Source organism: Scomber japonicus, chromosome 18 (assembly GCF_027409825.1).
Source record: "Scomber japonicus isolate fScoJap1 chromosome 18, fScoJap1.pri, whole genome shotgun sequence".
Taxonomy (NCBI): Eukaryota; Metazoa; Chordata; class Actinopteri; order Scombriformes; family Scombridae; genus Scomber; species Scomber japonicus.
Genome location: NC_070595.1, coordinates 22,619,924 through 22,638,359, shown reverse-complemented (window position 1 = coordinate 22,638,359; position 18,436 = coordinate 22,619,924). Strand labels below are relative to the sequence as shown.

General features: G+C 42.2%; 2 protein-coding genes across 3 annotated transcripts; one reads left to right on the top strand and one right to left on the bottom strand.

The window, feature by feature from the left end:
- Positions 1 to 1,412: 1,412 nt before the first annotated feature.
- On the top strand, positions 1,413 to 11,754 carry samd1a (sterile alpha motif domain containing 1a). 2 transcript variants are annotated; one of them, XM_053339210.1, is made up of 7 exons: positions 1,413 to 1,909; positions 4,582 to 4,936; positions 5,359 to 5,498; positions 5,619 to 5,679; positions 9,304 to 9,385; positions 9,529 to 9,643; positions 9,995 to 11,754. In XM_053339210.1, the coding sequence occupies exons 1-7, from the start codon at positions 1,547 to 1,549 to the stop codon at positions 10,139 to 10,141; spliced, it is 1,263 nt and encodes a 420-aa protein (XP_053195185.1). In that variant the 5' UTR covers positions 1,413 to 1,546; the 3' UTR covers positions 10,142 to 11,754. The 2 variants fall into 2 exon arrangements, with proteins under 2 accessions (XP_053195185.1, XP_053195184.1); XM_053339209.1 differs by having other exon boundaries at positions 5,356 to 5,498.
- Positions 11,755 to 12,517: 763 nt separating this feature from the next.
- Positions 12,518 to 17,066, bottom strand: tecra (trans-2,3-enoyl-CoA reductase a). The gene is made up of 11 exons (XM_053339229.1): positions 16,896 to 17,066; positions 16,156 to 16,207; positions 15,994 to 16,038; positions 15,757 to 15,860; positions 14,119 to 14,234; positions 13,793 to 13,898; positions 13,596 to 13,668; positions 13,471 to 13,514; positions 13,321 to 13,378; positions 13,140 to 13,228; positions 12,518 to 12,771 (listed from the first exon to the last, which is right to left on the bottom strand). Exons 1-11 carry the CDS (start codon positions 17,064 to 17,066, stop codon positions 12,598 to 12,600), a joined length of 1,032 nt encoding a protein of 343 aa, XP_053195204.1. The 3' UTR covers positions 12,518 to 12,597.
- Between the last annotated feature and the right edge of the window lie 1,370 nt (positions 17,067 to 18,436).

The following is an 18,436-nucleotide window of genomic DNA, read 5'->3' as shown; positions in this document are numbered from 1 at the left end:
TCACATTTTAAAATAATGGAGTTTCTTCACAACAGGCAAATCTTCAAGAAAAGGTATTTGCAGCTTCAGGCTATCTCACAGCTGGATCAGAGGAACATACATGTTGGTAGGTGAAGGAGTATTTTTACTGTCATGTTGATTGTTGTGAATGAGTTAAGGCCAGCAGGTGTAATTGAATGACACGGTTTAGTATTTGTTCTCTCACAGCCCCGAATCAATTATCAGGTGTCTTTCAGCACCCAAACCTAATGTCTTTCTACCCTCAGTGCACACTTTTTTAATGACTGCATCAATACATCAATTGTAATATGAAAGACAAAAGAGCCTTGCACATGGTTGGGAAGAAATTAAGACCTTACAAATCAATTAAAAATAGTCATATTTGATACTGAAAAGGCTATAAATGTGTAAATCAGTCAAGGAAGCAGATGTGTGGAGAAAAAAAATTAAAAATTGATTAATGCAGGCAAGTTCACAGGCCTACTTAGTCACATATTACAGGTATGATGGTCCTAATTGACATTTTTTGACAACATTTTTTTCTGCATTAGAGAATGATTACATACAGTACAGAAGCATGTTGTACAAACTGGATTACCCTTTGGTTAACAATAGGGTCACAGGTTGGGATTTCAATAGAAAACAGAAAACAGGATTTAAGTGCAATTTACAAAAGGCTGATTCAATTAGGGGTTGTGGTTGAGTTTTAATGAATTGCCCATTTCTAATTGGATTCAAGAATGCCATACATTAGTTTTACATTAATGTAGTAGTTTGGTTTTGTCTTTTAAAACCCCCTTTAACTAATTGTCCATTAAATCATTAGCTAATTCGTTGTTAGGCCATTCAGTTTGATTTAGTGATGGGTCATTTTAATGTGTAGTCTACCATTTTCTTGGTCGTCCTTTCAAAGACTACTGCCGCACCACACTGAGGGTGTTGGTCCCTAATGCTTAGTAAGATGTCCGTGAAGACTCTCAGTCATCTAGGTCATCTTCAAACATGTGATGGGGCAGAAAATGGAGCCCACAATTTGCAGCTACGCCTCTGTGATTCTCCAGCGTGATGTTGTGAGACCGTGTGGCGAACTACAGAGACTCAACTACATGTGATCTAGCTTCAGTTAATCAATGTGTGGAGCTCACTAGTTGCAGTCCTTGACATTTACCCCCCCCCCCCCCTCTCTCTCTCTCCTCTCTCTCTCTCCTTTCCGCGTTTCTCTCACCTATAGCAGCAGGACGCACATGGGGGGAGAGAGTCGAGTACGCGCAAGCTCGTTCTCGCCCAGGACTGCAAATTCCACCTTAAAAAAACCCTTCTTCTCGAGTGAAACTTTTCGCTCGAACTCAGTCGGTCCACCTTAAGCGCACACGCAAACGCAGGCAGGCGTACAGCGAGGTTTCCGCTTCTCAGTTGGGCTCGGACCGTGGCTCACGAAGAAAAAAAAAAAAAAAACACCGTTTGTAACGCACAAGGTTGACGCACTGAAGGTAAGGAGAGAAAAAACAGCAAGCGAAGCAACCGAGCAGAGAAAGAAAGGAGAAGGATGTCTGAATCCAAGTACAGAGAGTGGATCCTGGACACTATCGACTCGCTACGTTCGCGAAAAGCCCGACCTGACTTGGAGAGGATTTGCCGAATGGTCCGGAGACGACACGGGTCCGAGCCCGACCGAACCTGCGCAGAACTGGAGAAACTGATCCAGGAGCAAACGGTGCTCAAAGTTAACTACAAGGGCTCCATTTCGTACCGAAACGCCGCCAAGGTTCAACGGAGGAGCAGAAAGAAAGACGATGTAACGTTAGCGACGGCCGTGAGAAGAAACGCGGTGGAAGAAGCCAGTCACTCGGACTTGAGCAACGGGGACAGCGCGGTGGGTCCTGCAGACCAGGACGAGGAGGATTTGGAGGTATGTGACGGTGGATGCGAAGGGAGGAGGAGGAAGGGGGGGGGTTGCACGTTTAACCGGCTCACGTCTCATTTGTCACATCACTCATTAACAGGTGGAGAAAGGGAGAGAGAGAGAGAAAACAACAAGGTGTGGGCTAACTGTGTGCGTCTTTTTTTTGGGGGGGTGGAGGGGGGGTTTGTACCCGGGGAGTGGTGAAAGAGGGGAGTGAATTTGCAAGTGCACCCAAAACTGCCGCAGACGGGGAGCGGCGGCGGGTTGGACCTAGAGCGAGCGCTACAGAGGTGGAGAAAAAAAAGAAAAGGAAAGAAAAAAAAAAAAAGGAACGAAGGTGCGCTTGAAGTCAAAGTATGGTGGAGCCGCTTGAAATGCACTTTAAGCCGGACACGGGAAAAAGTTGCACCGTCCTGCCCGTCACCCACCAACTAGAGCCTCCATTACCAGTAGCAGAAAGCGCTTTTCAAGCCCCAAACTCGGCGTTGAGCGAAGGGGAGGGAGGGGAGAGATGGGGAGGAGGAGGAGGGGGGGAGCAGAAAGATGCGTACACACAGGCCGGAAGCTGAACAGATTTTCTTTCACAATGTTCTCCTTCAAACGTGAACTTGACAAGTGAGGGTTTTATTAAGAGATCCAAGACCGGAACTACACGTTTGTATCCGAACTGACTTGTCGATGTGGGAGTGGGTGAAGGGAAGAAAAAAAAAAAGTCTCAAACACCGCGGATGTACGAGCTTGATTGGGAGGGGGGGGGGGGGCGCGGACGCTGGGACATTGTTGGGCTGTTGATTGTTTATTAGGTTGGGGGGGGGGGCAGAGCACACGGCCACATAAACACATCATGTCACTATCTGTCTACCTCTGACGAGACCCCCCCCCCCCCCCTCCTTTCCCGTCTGGACTTATACAAAATGTGCCCATCACTTATGTTTTGTCCCGTTAAACCGCAACCAAATCGATGCAGATCGGTGCTAAAGTACTTCTAGAGGAGATGTGTGCAGTTCATGTGTGCAAACTGCGTCTGTTTTTCGAGCGATGGACGATTGCCGACGCAGTGCATAAAGTCGAACCCCCTAGATCCATTGTCGGACACGCTGCCAAGCCCGGTCACGTCTAACGCTTGGTGTCGGCTGTTATGGCCTCTCTCGTCCCGCACAGCATGACATCACTTCTATCTGACTGTCAACTATTTTTTGGCAGTATTTTGAAGACGATCCACACAATTGCAAAGTCAATAAAATATGAAGTAACCGGTAACAGTGAGACCTGAATGTAAACGACCGCAAGCTGGCGGATGCGCCTGTCCGATTTGGGTTAAGCTGAGATCAAACTGACTTTGTTCTCTGAAAGGCGTGTGTCGCTACAAAAACAAATACGTTTGATTACTTTGGACTGAATGCTTCGGGGATTGTTGTCCAGGTTTTTTTAACTGAACACGATCGGGTCAAATGTAGACAGTGACGTGTCCGATAACGGACTCATTTGCGTTACTCTTTCTGCTCCGTCGCTTTTTACTGTAATTCGTTGACTACGCTGCCGTGCAAAGTCAAAGTGGTCTGAGACTGGTGCTCGCTTAGATCGTCGATATAAAGTCGCTTTCATGTGTGCTTGCCGTGGCTCGGCCCCGGGAAGCGCACCGTTAAAGACCTCAGACACAATGGCGAGGTCCTTACCGCGGCTCCCCAACTCCATGCGCACTTTGGAGGAAATTTGAGAAAAACAAAAAAAAAAAAAAAAAAAAACGCCTCCCATCGGCCCCTTCTACGCTCTCGTGTGTCAAAATGATCAATCAAGAAGGCCTCTAAAGACAGGGACGCACCGAGCACATCGGCTGTTGTTGTGTGTGTGTGTGAGCCGAGATGAAAATGATGCTGGATCGAGATCCTCTGGGGGGGGGGGGGGCGCATTATGTTTTTGTGACCGTGTCTCGGGGAAAGTTATGTGAAATGCAGTGGTGCGATGGGTGAATGCCATTCAAGCGGCTTTTTTTTACAGGAGCAGGGCGGGCTTACAGTGCGCTCTTGTGCTCGACTGCTGGGTCTTGGACACGCAGTCGCACACAAGGTAAATTTTTTTTTTTTTTTTTTTTTTACTCAGGGGCGCCGTCGACGAAACCCCCACAATGAAAGGAATGAGTGCTCATGTTTAAACTAGTTACATGAATCCAGACAACAGTGTATGCCCGCGTGTAATTGCATGGAAACGTGTTTGTGGTGGAAGGGCTGTCGGTTTGTCTGCGGAGTGAACACTGCACCGCGGAGAGAGGGACGGAGAGGCATTCAAAGGCAATAATTTACCACCACAGCGGTCAAATTGCGACATCTGTATGAACATGTTTCCATGTGACACGCTCAGCCTACAATCAGTAGTCAGTCATAACAACAATCCCCTGTAACCTGCCTGGCTTTACCAGCTTTTTAAGTTGTTGTCAAATAATTAACTTAATTGTTGATAGTGGCTTTTCCTTCCGTTGAAATAAACCTATTTCTGATCCTCTTATCCTGCCCTTACATGCACAGATTAGGACATACTTGATGTATGTGTCATTCTGCACCCACCCCACCTTTCAGTTTTTTTCCCCCTAAATAAAACATCATGTAATCATTGTTGGAAAGCTTCTCATAAAATATAATGGGATTGGAATTTTATGTTGCTCCTCTGCTCCGGTTTTGCAGGCAGACACCTCTATGGCTATGGACACAGACAGTAATGCAGATGAGGAAGGGGCCGACGAGAGCCGGGATGGGCAGGACGGACCCTCTCCTGTCCGCCCGTTTGAAGATACGGTCGTGCACTGTGCCTCTGAGCGAGCCGTCTCTGCTCCCTGCTCTCCCTCTGGCACCCGGCCTGGCCCCGGCCCTGGCCGCGTCCCTAGCTCGGGTACCGACTGTGTCTCTCTCCAAAGGGCTGGTGCAAGGCCCAGCTCCTTGCCCCCCTCCAGCCCCAGGGCCCTCGCACACAATGACTGGGCTTATAGTTCTGCTGCCTGCCCAGTGGAGCGCCAGCACCCAGGAATGCAGAGAGACAAAGGTATCCACACTGCTAGACACAGTCTAATATGCATGCTCCGATATAATGGAGCACTAAGCTTTGTGTTAAGTCTTGCTCTGGACATGAAATGGAGATGCGAGCTTCTAACCACCTAGATGATTAACTGCTTGGTGACATAGTTGTTGACAGTAGAAATGCCTTTGTTAATGTCCACTACACACAGAATTGCAGGAGAAATAATACATTTCCATGGTTTCGCTATGTTGCTTCTGAAGTTAGAAGTGTCGGCATCCTTTGCCTTGTTTGTGTCAGTTATTCGGGTTTATTAAACAGACATAATATAACACTCAGCTGCTTAAGTTTTTGATAGCACTAGAATTTGCCAAGAATAAAGTCAGGTGCAGACATATGGATTGTACCAGTGCATTATGTAAATGGTCTCCTCTCCTCTGTGTTAGCAGCAGTCACGAAGCCAGCAGTCCACTCTGTAACCCTCAGCCCATGTGCTTTAAAGAACAATGTGAAGAAGGAGGATGAAGGCAAGGTGGAGGATAATGGCCTTTTGCCTGACCAGTTGGTACCAGACTATGCAGCACGACTGGTAATTGGCCCATGTTCCTTTTGTGACTAACACCTCCTGGATGTTTTTCCCTCTTCTTTGATCTGGCTGCTTCCTACGTGACATTTTCATTTGTTTTGTTTTGTTGTGTTTGGCCGACAGGAGGAGAGCAGGAATGTATCGGATGGAAGACCACAGACGCTGTCTTCGCCGTCTGACAACTGTGAGTTACATGGTTTTACATCGTTTTTCAAGAAGCTGCCGTGTAAACCTGCATCTGTTCATTCTTATTCTAGGAAACGGTTCTCAGTGAAACACACAAAACATTAAAGGAATTACCTGACAGCAGCACAGACACTTATTTGGCCTATTCTTCTTCTGGCTCTTTTGCCTCAAGGCTTGACAAATGTGTCCTCCTACCATTTAACCGGGTAGAACTTGTAACAGCAGTCATGTATTTATCCCGAAGCGTTCAATACCGGATGTTCGGTTTGGTTACGTGACTTTCCTCGGTTCAGTATGCTCCACCGTGACCCAAACAAATGCTGTCAAAATAGTTTAATAAGCCTCTTACTCCTACATGGATGTATGCTAGCTGGATTAGCCAAGTTACCCAGGTTAACCAAGCTCATGTAGTGTTGCTGCTGCCATTATTATTAGAATATACACTGTTATTGCCTGAGTGAAACAATACAGCATCTCCCCATCCCCCTACTCCTATGTTTGTGACGTTGGCTTTTCACACCGTCTTTGGGTGAAAGTCATTAAGAAATCATTTTTGTTTCCAACGCTGTCAGACAACATGTGGTAAGAACCAATTCTGAGCGAGCATAAATCAGCATGAAACAGCTGTCAGCAGGTGTTGTGACTCCTGGCAGGAAACAGCAGGGTTACTTTCTTTTTTGCACTGCAGCACAACTTTTACAGTTTGAGTAATAGTTTTATCCGATGAGTCATTGTTGGATGTTTACATTTTTTTTCAAAATGCTGTACTGAAAATACACCAAAAAAAATACGACCACAAAAACCGAGTTACATATCGAACGGTTAAACACTCATTTTGATTTTCATTCTAGGAGAATCGCTACATGACCACGAAATAATCACACAGCTGCAGACGGTTTCTAAAAAGCTGCTTTTAAGTGCTGCTTGGTAGAAACTGTATGTGTGCTCAATCTTACAGGTTGTTCTTAATAATTCAGTTAATCGTTTAGTATGGATTTATGTATGTATGTGCTGTAGTTTTGAAACATTATTGACAAAGGTTGCGTCCCCTGGCTGTTGCTAGGAATCTCCAAAGCAGCAGCAGCAGATGTTCACACTGTTCTTGAAGGCAAATAGTTAACAAGGTTTTAGCAATGTAGCTTGGTCCTAGTCCATAAAAGGCTTTGTATGTAAGGAGAAGGGCCTTAAAGTCAATTCTAAATGTTGCAGGAAGCCAGTGTAAAAAAAAGCTCAAACTGGACAAATGTGTTCTCTCCTCTCGGTTGTGATTAATAGCCGAGCTGCAGAGTTTTGAATGAGCTGAAGTCTCTCACTGTTTTTGGTTTGTTTTTTTTGGAGAGGCCAGTAAAAGTGCATTACAGTAATTGAGTCGGCTTGAAATGAAGGCATGAATTAAATTTTCGGTGTCTTCTTTATGTATGAGTGGTCATACTTTTGCTGTGTTATGGTGGAAAATGAAGGTTTTCCTCAACTTTGTTATTGTTGGACATGAAGCTTAGTGCTGAATCTAAGATAAAACCAAGATTTGTAACCTCACATTTAATCCAGGGAATTAATATCTTGATTTCAGTTTTGTCATCGTTTACCTTTTAAGAACTTTTTTTTTGCTCATCTATTTATTTTTTGCCAGAAGATGTCTACTAATGGAGTTTCTAGCTGCTGCTGCATCATTTGGTCCAGCTGAGATATACAGTTATGTGTCATCAGCATAACTGTGGAAACATACATTTTGCTTGCATGATATCCCATAGTGTCAGCATGTACAGTGACAATGATAATGGACCAAGGCAGCTCCCTTGTGGTCATGTTCCTCAGACATATGGTCTACAAGACTTGAACACACAGTTAGAGAGACCAACCAGCCTTTCAAGACTAGGCATCATGGTCAGTTATATCAAACACTGTGCTTAGGTTTAAGATCATAAGAGTCAGGGTTTAGTCTGAGGACACTGTTTATTTTAGTATGAGCAGGTTCAGTGCTGTGGGAAGTTGTGAAGCCTGGCTGATATTATTTTACTATAAGAAAATGTACTTGCAATGAAACCATCTTTTCAAGTATCTTATTAAGAAGAATGCATCATCAAGCTTGGATTTCTTTAGTAAAGGTTTAACAACATCTGGGAAGAAGCCTGTTTTAAGAGATGTATTTATAATCTTGAGGACATTACTTGAAACACTGTCACACACTAGCTTTTTTAATGAAAAGGTTTCTAGGGATGACGTTCCCAGCCTCCAAATCACGTGCTGAGGGTTCAGTTCCCAGTAGCAGTTCCTCCAGTTTGCTTCTTTTCACCAGTGAACACGAGTGTCAGTTTGTAGATTTTACATCCTACGTGAAACATGACTGAGAGACCTCCAAGTAGGGCTGCTCGATTATGAAAAAAATCATAATCACGATTATTTGGGTCAAAATTGAAATCACGATTATTAAAACAATTTTTTTTTTAACTTTAGAAACATGCTGCATTTATTGGACATTCATCTTACCGTAATTAATTTTCTCTCCCAGCAGCAGCCTTTTATTTGCCGCTTAACGCAACACACGGAGCAGAACATGTGCAGAGATATTAGAGCTGAGCTGGTTACCATGACGATAGTTCACACAACACTTCCTGGTTTTTAATAATTAGTCAGTAAACTCAGCATCGTCTGACGCAGGCTGGTAACTTTAAACTTTTATTTACAGTTAAAACATTTCACCGTGTGTTTCAGCCTCTATTCTAACGATGCTGCGGTGGCTTCCGGTATAAGCTTTTCAAAATAAAACCTTTGTTGTTGTTATTAATATTTTATTTATTAAAAATAATTTCCCCTCGATTTTATTAGTTGTGAAATCGTTTGACCCCTAAATCGCAATCACGATAAAATTTCGATTAATTGAGCAGCCTTACCTCCAAGTGCTATGACTCTGTGCTGTACCTATACTAGCTCTGATGGCCTCAGCTAAACACTGGCCCTGCACATTTCTTCTGCATTAACATATATAACTACGGTCTTGTAAACGTGGGCTGTTACAGTAAGTGTGCTGCATCAAAACTCATTCACAGTAACGTCACTGTACTGGACCATGAACAAAATCTAATAGAAAAACATAGTGTGCTGTGACAGTTGAGGCCTCAGTGCGGCGTACTGGCAACATGGAGAAAGCATTAGTTCCATTTCATCACAGCTATGTAGAGGATATGAAGCAGCACATTTAAACTCAATTTTTACTTTGCACAGTGATGTAGAAATGGAAGAAAAAAAAATAGAATCATGGCTCTCACATAAACCTTATATCTGCAGTTGGTGTTTTTATGAATGATTTGTGGTCACTATAGCATACTTGAGCTATGCATTGCAGAAATAGAAACCATTATGGCTTTAGACATGAAAAGTAACACGAGGGCATTAATATTCCCCACGCACTGTCCTGCTCTCACTTTCTTACATCCTCACAGGAAATACTGACATGTTTTAACTACAGGTTGTCAAACTGTCACATTAATAGAAACCAACTGAAATCAACTCTGCAATGTTTTAGTGATCATTTAAAGAAATACTGCAGATATGATATCATGGTATCCATCTTGTACAATCTGCTAAACATTTTTAATAATTTAGCTTCTGTTTTCATTCACAGGTACATTTAAGAAGAAGATAGATCTATCATCCTTCACAGCAGCTGAAGACGGTCTTCTGAACGGTGGCAAAAGTGATGACATGTGAGTATAACGTTTATTTATTTTTTTCTCTTTTGCAAATGTTCCCCTACTTCTCCACAGTCTTTCTCACTGAGGCACAGACACAAAAGAGAAATTACAAATCTTAATGCTTTTTTAAAAAAAAATATCATATCTGTCTCCAGCTCTGTGAAGAAGGAGAAAATGAGCCAGAACTTGTTGCAGTGGACTGTGGCAGATGTGGCAAGTTATTTCTCAGCTGCAGGCTTTCCAGAGCAGGCTGTGGCGTTTCGAACACAGGTGAGTGCACCACCACGAACCCTCACAGCCACGTGTACACTGCGGACTAAACTTACAGTATATTCCATTTTTGGAGGGAGTTCATATAAAATGTGTTGCACTGTTCAATGATTACACAGGAAGTGACCTATATAATTTAATTAGTGCTTATACATGCATGTTAAAGGATGCTAGAAAATAAAACTGTCCATCTTGTGTCTCCTACATACAATGTTTTTTCACTCAATTGTAGGGATCCAATAGCTAATTTTACCCTCTGTGTTGTGGTGGTTATATTAGGAGATATCAAGCATTCAGTAACCTAGGGGTGATGCTAACTGATCAAAACATTTATTCTCTCCCCTACAACAGGAAATTGATGGAAAGTCCCTTCTTCTAATGCAGCGCAGTGATGTATTGACCGGTTTGTCCATCCGACTCGGCCCTGCCCTCAAAATCTACGAGCGCCATGTAAAGGTGCTGCAGAGGACCCACTTCTTGGAATATGAAGACCTCTGAGATGGTGATGCATCATTCGCACTCACATGACGGACAGATAAAATGCCGCGTTGACCCAAGCGTGCATGCAGTTGCCCTCTTCCATCCGGATCCTGCCACCCACCTTCATATATAATATATGTAGAAGGTGTGTGGAGGTGTGGTGGGGGGGGGGAAAGGCTGCGGTGGATTTAACTTTCACTGTGAGAATGACCAGTAACTAAAAAGACATTCATCCTACCTCTCATTATGGTCTTTGGTTTTCATTTCACCCCGCGTACAATTGCACTGTCAAGGGAATGGAAAGCTACATTCAGAGTATGTTTTAAAACTGGAGGAGCAGTGGCCTTACTGCAGGAGTAAACGCTGGATAACGCAGCCAAGTGAAGAGGACTTGCACAAAGTGGACCAACTATGGGAAGATGCACCCATAGAAAAATGACTGCACAATGCTGTGGCCAAAATGTTGTCACAGTTTAGGGGTCCATAAGAACTTGCTGAGGCTCTGCAATTTCTCACTTTATCCTCCTCGTATCTATTATGGTACCTTCTGTTAGTCCAGAAACCGTTCGTAAGTCACACAGATAAACATAAAGCGCGTCTGTTGTGCTTTTTTTTCTCATCTGATGAGTCGGAATAAATGTCATCTTAAGTGCTGGAGAAGTCAGACTATCTACATACGTGCAGCAAAAGTCGACAGTCTGATGCCACCGATTGCTGCTGTTGTTGGAGTGTGCCGTCAGTGTGTCAAACACTGAGATATAACCAGTATGATATACTACGACCTGCTGGCAAGGCAATATGTTGTGTTTTTTTTTTTCCTTGTTATGTCTTATTTAGAAATGACTGGGGTCCAACTTAATACAGTTGAATTTTGGGGAGCAATTGCAGACAGACATGACCAGGATGTGTGCAGCCTGATGGAATTTGCTTTCATACACAAGCAAAAATAAAGTAATAATATTTGATGAAATGTTATTGTAATACTGAACATGTTGTTTTAAATTTAATACAGCTGCTCAGTGCCTGTTTATGGAGCAGATATCTTGATCAAATGCAATATTTTACATTATCATCCATTTATAATTTGTGTTGTGTCTCTTTGTGTAAAAATTATAAGCCAGCCACTTGAATTGTGACATTCCATACGATGTAGTCTACATCTCCAATGTATCTCCTCCCCTTTTTATCTGTAACGGTGACAATGAGTCACAAATAAAGCTCATGTCTCTCTGTTCAGTCACTTGTTTTTTGATGCAGTTTATTCATGTTCTTTATCAACAGTTCATTTAAAAACATATGTTTCTGTGGATCATCCATCACTTTGAGAGGGTGTGAGGCCTGGCGATGGTGCTTTCAAGTCTCAATCAAATATTTTACAAGCTTCCACTCCAGGTAAATGTACATAGATTGCAAATAAATAAATAAAACCAAAGTTACTTATCTAATCTGAAGGTTCAGTTGATGCAGCAGTCTGTGAAATGCACATTCAGTGAAAATGGAATAGCAGAAAATTGAATGTGTTTTTTTTCCAATGACCTGTATCCAATGTAGTGAAGCACCACCTTGGCAAGTTTGTGTTTTGTAGCTGCACAAATCTTCAGATTAGTACAAAAATACAGTAATAGAACAGAAACAGATCTGCACAAGTCTGATAATGCAGAAACGTGCATGTGTGATGATGGTTACATGACTGAAACCTGATCTGTTTACTTTTCAATTACACACTTTTTCCACAATGTAATCTTATCAAAGTAAGAAGAATTTTGTAGTTTAACAGTATGTGTGTGCATATTATCAGCAGAGTGCAGATCCTTTTTTCTATTACTATGTGAGAAATAGACTTGATCCATGTACAGAGAAAAAGAAGAAAAAAAGAGTTTTCATCAGCCGTGGTGGAATCAGCATACAATTTCTAATCCAGGACTAAAAGCAGTACCATAAAGGTCACTTGGATCAGTCAGATCTAGAATACTGCATGAGGCCACAACGCTGTCAGCTCCAGGCTGCACACTAGTTTGACAATGCAGATTAGCCTCTTGGTTTCCCAGCTCTGTGGGAAACCTACTGATTAGGCTGCCAGACACTATGGAAATAATGTGATATTTTAAAAACACCCTTCATCAAACATTTTACAACTTACCACAGTAGCAAAATAAAAAGGACATATTTTCATCCTCTTGCTTTTCAAAGATCACATACAACATTAAATTAAGACTTTGCCGCATTTAAAACTCCCTTTGCTTGTAACAGTCCTGCATTCACCAGTCCAACACTCAAAGTAACTGCAACTGCCGCTGCTTGTTACAGAGTGACATGCAACTAAGTATTACTGTACATGAAGCGTGTATGACCAAAATCCATCCGTGTTGTAAGCCTCAGCACACGCATTCTGACACCCCCCCATGGATGGAGGGGCCTTGATCAGTGAAGGGGTTGGATGTGTGTGTAGCAGCTGTTTTTTCTCTCCCAGGCTCTTAAAGGATGAAGGGGAGTATGGAGGAGCGCAGGGTTGGATAATCTCTGAACTCCTTCAAGTAGCTGCGGTGTTTGCCTTTGGCCCACACAGCCATCTGGATGAAGGCAACGATAGTGAAGAAAGCCACAGGCACACACTGGGTCATCACAGTGAAGCCAATCCAGGTGCCCACCTGTGAGTAAGATGTTTACACACACACACAGAAACACATGCATAAACAAATTATGCACACACAGTATAACCTGAGATTCACAGTACCTTTATAAAAATGTACTGCAGCCAGTAGGTGGCAGCAGTAGCACATCTAACATTGCATGGATGAACTATAGACTGCCAGTTTGTACAACAAGTACAGCAGTTACATTCAGTAATGCAGTGTTGAAAGATGAAGAATCACAATTTCATATTAATGTGAGAAGCAAACAAATAGAAAATTGTAACCAAATGTTCTGTCACTGATTTTTACCTATGACTTCTTTCATAGGAATACATTCAAAAAAATTATTTCTTTGATAAAATTCTACTCATGTATCTGCTTACCTCATATGTATAGTTTGGACAAGAAACCAGCCAAAAAATCCATGTGAAAGGATTTTTGGTTGGGTAAGGAATCTTCTTCATTTTTGAACCTAAGATCACAAATAAAAAACACAAATCAATATTGCATTCCCCTAAACTGTTCGCTCCTTTGTTTAAATTAGCATTGTTTCAAAATGTTCACCTGCTGCTTTGAGGTTACGAAGTGCAACATGGATGGAAAAATTCCCCACTTGACAGAACTGTAGGAATAAAGACATCCACATTACAGGTCATTGGGTTTAATATCTGATAGATGTTAAAAGTATTCAACTTCAACAGAGCTAAGATTTACCAAGAAAATGTAAAGTCCTTTATTCACTTGCTGCTCCCCGTAATCTGTTGATGTGTCAAAGAAATGTGGATTAAAATGGGGGCCAATTTCCATTTATGAGTTCAAGTAAGAATTGCAGCACTTACAGGGTGTAGTGTAGAGCGGATGGTTAATGTAGTATGCCATCCAAGCTGCCGAGCACCAGTAATAGCCACAATTCTGAAATAGGGAGTGGGACTATAATAAGTCAAATTGTGAAGATAGATTTGCTTCTGAGAATAATAAACACAGCACAAATTAATAATAGACTGCCCATATTACGAGGCCAGAGTAGCTCAGTCACCTTAAATATGTTTCTGAGAGGCATGGTCCCATGGGAGATACGATGGACAAACAACGTCTCCAGAATCCTTTTGATGTAGTGGAAGGAGTGACACATACAGGCCAAGCTGCAATAAGACACACAGACACACTTACATATTTGACTGTGATTAAGACATTGCCCGACGACAGTCCATTACACTTGGCCCTGACTCATTGTCAACATAGCAATAAGCTTCACGACTGTTTGTCATGTAGAGGGGGCATCTTTGCAAAGCCTGGGATTGTGTGATACACAGCAGCAACATTGCAACGCATCCCTAAAAACATAACCCAGCTGACACTCACTGTACGACCCAGTGCTTGCTGCTGGTGAAGTCATATTTGGGCGCGTAGATGAAGGGGAGACGGAAGTAGAACATTAAGTAGATGAGCAGCGGGCCGGCACACTCTGTCAGGAACACCTAAAGCAAGCAAGATAGAAATGCTTTAAAATGTTGTTTCCTTCATTTGCAGCCAGATGCATAAGAAGAAGTGAAAGAATATGCCAAAAAAACATCCAAATCAGTCGTAAATAAATCCCCAAGTGCATCACAATTAACAGCTCTAACCATAAACTCTAATAGAAAATATACTAAGCCAATGCTGTCCAATTGAACAGCACAGGAAATCAAATATTTTCTCCTTGTTAGAAGAGCACTTTGCCAGTCTAAACTCTAATGGGAGAAAATGCATCAACGTCAGCATGACTCTGTCTTTCTTAAGAACCCACTTGACAAAGCCATCTTAAAGCAAAGAGAGCCCATCCATAATAATATTCAATATGTACCCGTAGAGCAAAAGAGACACTCAGACAGCTTGTAATACTAGCTTTCCACAAATTGTATGATCAAGCAAAGTAGCACAGCTGCCAGTGAAACTGATATCTGAATCAGCACCTCAAGCGGCGCCCTAGCTCAACATGTCTGACCGATAGCTACCGGCGATCTCTGCTGGGGTACTTCATGCTTCTCCTGTCACACTATCACTCTACAGCCTGGCAGGGTGCTTGGGGGTTGTGTCAGGTTTGGTAAGGACGGAGAATGCGGAGGCTCGGTGGGCAAGGTTGGCAAGGTTGAGTAAAGAGGCACAGTGAAAGGCAAGTGAGAGGTCATGGGGATAAACACCTTTGGGAGAAATGGGGCCATGAGATTATATGTCCTAGGACAGAGGACAGGCATAGCAGAGGGTGAGAGAAAAATGAACCACTACAAATCATGTCTATCTGTCACTGTGGGTTGATATTTATATTCAAGAGTAACTGAGTGGGCAAGAATGTCTGTTTTAAAAAGACCATACCAGCAGTTTTACATGTTTTAGCCAATTAAGTACAGATCATGTATACTTTACAGGCCATTTAGCAAAGCAAGCCTCTCTCCTTGATAGTCAGCTAATGAACAATGTTGCATTCATGATCAACAGCTCCTTAAAACTAAATCAGATTCAAAAGACAAGCAGGTAAATTTGCACTTTGAGAAAAAGACCATGTCATTTCTTGCGTCAAAAAGGGTTAGGGTTAGGGTGACATTCACATTATGAGTGTTGAAGTGCCCTTAAAATCAGTAACAATCACATTTAAAGGTTAGCAATTTGATTTTAATTACTGACATGAAGGGGAAGCAATTGAAGATGGAAATCAATTTAACAACATGTGAGATACTTAGGAATAATACAAAGCATGTCTGACTTGTGATTAACTGATCAAAGCAGCTGTGACTCATGATATATAATGAATGAATAATGCCCGGTTATACTTTTATTCCTTATTCTAATTAAAGGGTGTTATATTTAAATATATTTTCAGGATGACCTCTGCTGTGCTGCTGCCATAAAAGAAAGAATTTGCAAAGAGAGAAGTGTTTAATTTTATCTTTGGCATGCATTATTATTATGTTGTAGGATGGTTCAGACTGTCTGTGATTCATGCGTGTGAACATGTGGACTCACAGTTCCCCATGTGAGTTGGGGTCCTAGGTCACTGAAGTAAAAGCTGGCTGTGGTTCCAACAGGAAGTGTCTGGAGAATTTCTTCATCCCTGAGACACTTAGCCTCTGAAAAACATGGCCAACCCAAACCATCAGCTGAGATAAAACCAGGCAACATCAGCATGACTTCACCTATCAACACCTATCAATCAACTGAATGTGATATGAGCAGAATTAAAATAGTGGCTGGTGGACGTACTTGGATCCAAACGCAGAGATTGTCTAGCTGGATACCATTTTGGATCTGTCAAAATGGAGGGTAACTTTACTATTGGCATGCTGGACAGAATTTTTTTTTATTATTAAGAAATGAACACCAATCAAAAGCAGATTAACACATTTTTCTTAATTCTTTACTTACATGATTTGTGAAACAAAGCCTTAATATCCAAAACTGTGGCAGTTGGCTCCACCTGCAATCAAAACGTAAAAATAAACCATACTCAAGAATATTATTATCAGCAAAATGTTGATATTTTTAGTACAAAATTAAAAAAAACAGAAGCAAACTGCATTAGTATCTCTATGACAGAACTTTTCTTTTTCTTTTTTTAAATTAATTTTCATTTTTTTTCATAATTTTCATCTGCAAAGTTATCCTTCATGTTGCATACTTGACTCCACGCATGTACAAAAAGCTGCTAATGTGTGTCTGCCTGTCTGTTGGCCCATTAATAGGCATGTACCACGGCTGGAAAAGAAAATTCCTGTCAGATGAAGAGGGAATTCTCACCTCCTAACTGCAACTCTCGCTCAATAGTAACGTAACCGATAATGGCTGCACTTGACCGGGCCGCCTGTGAAGTAGATGATTATCTGTAAAATTACCCGTGTGCTCACAGTGATGACTCTGTAGTTCTTGAGCTTAAACAAACACGCTTCCTCTGACTTCATCGCAAAGTAATCTCTGCTCGTGCCACTTTTAGAACAGAAGAGTTTTGAATCATGAAACTGTAAAAGGAATGTGCTGGGAGGTGAAAAACTGCAATAGTGGACCATAAAAGTTCTCAAGCATTCATTGTATTTGTGATATGTTAGTTAAAGCAAGAAATAGCAACCCCTCTTTAGATCATTGCATGTGAGTTAAAACTGGAACCTTACCTTGTCCAGCAGTAGCAGCTTTTCCTTAGTCTTTAAATCCACAATCTCCACCTCAAAGTAAACAATCCTTTTGGCCTTTTTGGGAGGTTTCGGTTTTGGCCTTGGTGCAGACTTCTTCTCAGGTTCTGAACCACCCCCACCGGTCTTTGCCTCTAAAGCAAGTACATCCATGACACCGTTTGAAACCTCAACAGGCTAGTGAAATAATCAGCAATATGTCCGGTGAGGCTAGTTGTCCTCTGCTGCTGGTATGGGTATAAAGCAGGTCCCAGGTCACCCTCAACACAACTGTCAGTCCAACACAAGAGTGTCCTCTTCTGTGTTTCTCAGGACTCTCTGAATAGCCCACCACCTCCTGAAGAAGAATGGGAGAAATATGTGAGACCATAAACACTTTTTCCCCCAATCAGAATGTGTCCATGTGAGAGGGTGGAAGCAAGCCAAGTAGGAAAGAAAAGGTGTGGAGGAAGAGCTGGCTTTGGACCTGCTTCTCACCTGAATGGCTGGCTCTTCATGATCCAATGCCCCCCTTCATGCAACAAAACGCAGTGAAGACGAAACTGGAGAGCCCCAAGACATAATCCATAGTGCGCCATTTGCAAGGCTAAATATAAGTCGCCTGATTTGCTCTGCACCCACCAGCTTGGTAACCTTGGGAAGCCACATGCAGCCCTACCCAGTGACAGTTGCCAATGTGCTCTCATTAGAACTACAAGACACATCTCCTGCCTGCTCTGTTCCTCACTTGGTTACACAATGACTGGCCCCATTAAATGCCTGATCCATGATGAAAGACCTCCACATGCCAACACACCCCCCTCCCCCCATACCACCTGTGTGGCTGGTATTCTTTTCTCTTGATGACCTCCACAGCAAAGACAAACATGTTTATTTCAGTGCGTGGTTCAAGGTTTGTGTGCCGAATGAGCGACATAGCTTCTAAAATACTTCATGGAGGCTCGTGGTGGGAGGAGCGTGAAGAAATTGCTGAATGGGAGAAGATGCCTTTCATCGCAAAGGTTCAACTCATCACAGCACATATCTATATTCTACAGTCTATATATAACCAGTAGGGGCAGTCCGAGCCAGCAGCAGGAACACTGTTTGCATTCCAGGATCATTTTTGAGTCTTGTACTCTGTGCTGAACATAACACCTTTTTTTAAATATTGACATTCAGAAACCCTACAATGCATGAGAAATGTATGCTGAACACAACCTACTTCTTTTTTAAAGGCGGTAACACTTTGGTGTGACATGGTGTTGTCTCTCTTGTGTTTGTCTGATAGTTATAACATGGGGCTACACAGGATTAATTATTTTAAAGAGACATGCCAGTCATGGTTACTTTCTTGATATAAGTGTCACATTTACAATATGTAGAATCTTTAAAATGCCTTTTTCTACCTATGTTACTGACAGATTGACATAGATATTGCAGTTGTTTATTTAATGTCTACTGTTTAAATTAACCTGAACAATCTTGAAGATGAAATGTGGGGAGAAAATGCTTGACAGATTGTTATCCTGTCAATTTGTTTA

Bases quoted from the DNA above. Each gene is read 5' to 3' on its own strand.
- samd1a (XM_053339209.1), top strand. From the start codon at position 1,547: ATGTCTGAATCCAAGTACAGAGAGTGGATCCTGGACACTATCGACTCG. The intron at 4,937-5,355 runs GTATCCACACTG...CCTCTGTGTTAG, and splicing joins AGGAATGCAGAGAGACAAAG to CAGCAGTCACGAAGCCAGCA. The intron at 9,386-9,528 runs GTGAGTATAACG...ATCTGTCTCCAG, and splicing joins GGTGGCAAAAGTGATGACAT to CTCTGTGAAGAAGGAGAAAA.
- tecra (XM_053339229.1), bottom strand. From the start codon at position 17,066: ATGGATGTACTTGCTTTAGAGGCAAAGACCGGTGGGGGTGGTTCAGAA. The intron at 13,669-13,792 runs GTGACTGAGCTA...TCCCTATTTCAG, and splicing joins CTCTCAGAAACATATTTAAG to AATTGTGGCTATTACTGGTG. The intron at 13,379-13,470 runs GTAAATCTTAGC...TTATTCCTACAG, and splicing joins AAGGACTTTACATTTTCTTG to TTCTGTCAAGTGGGGAATTT.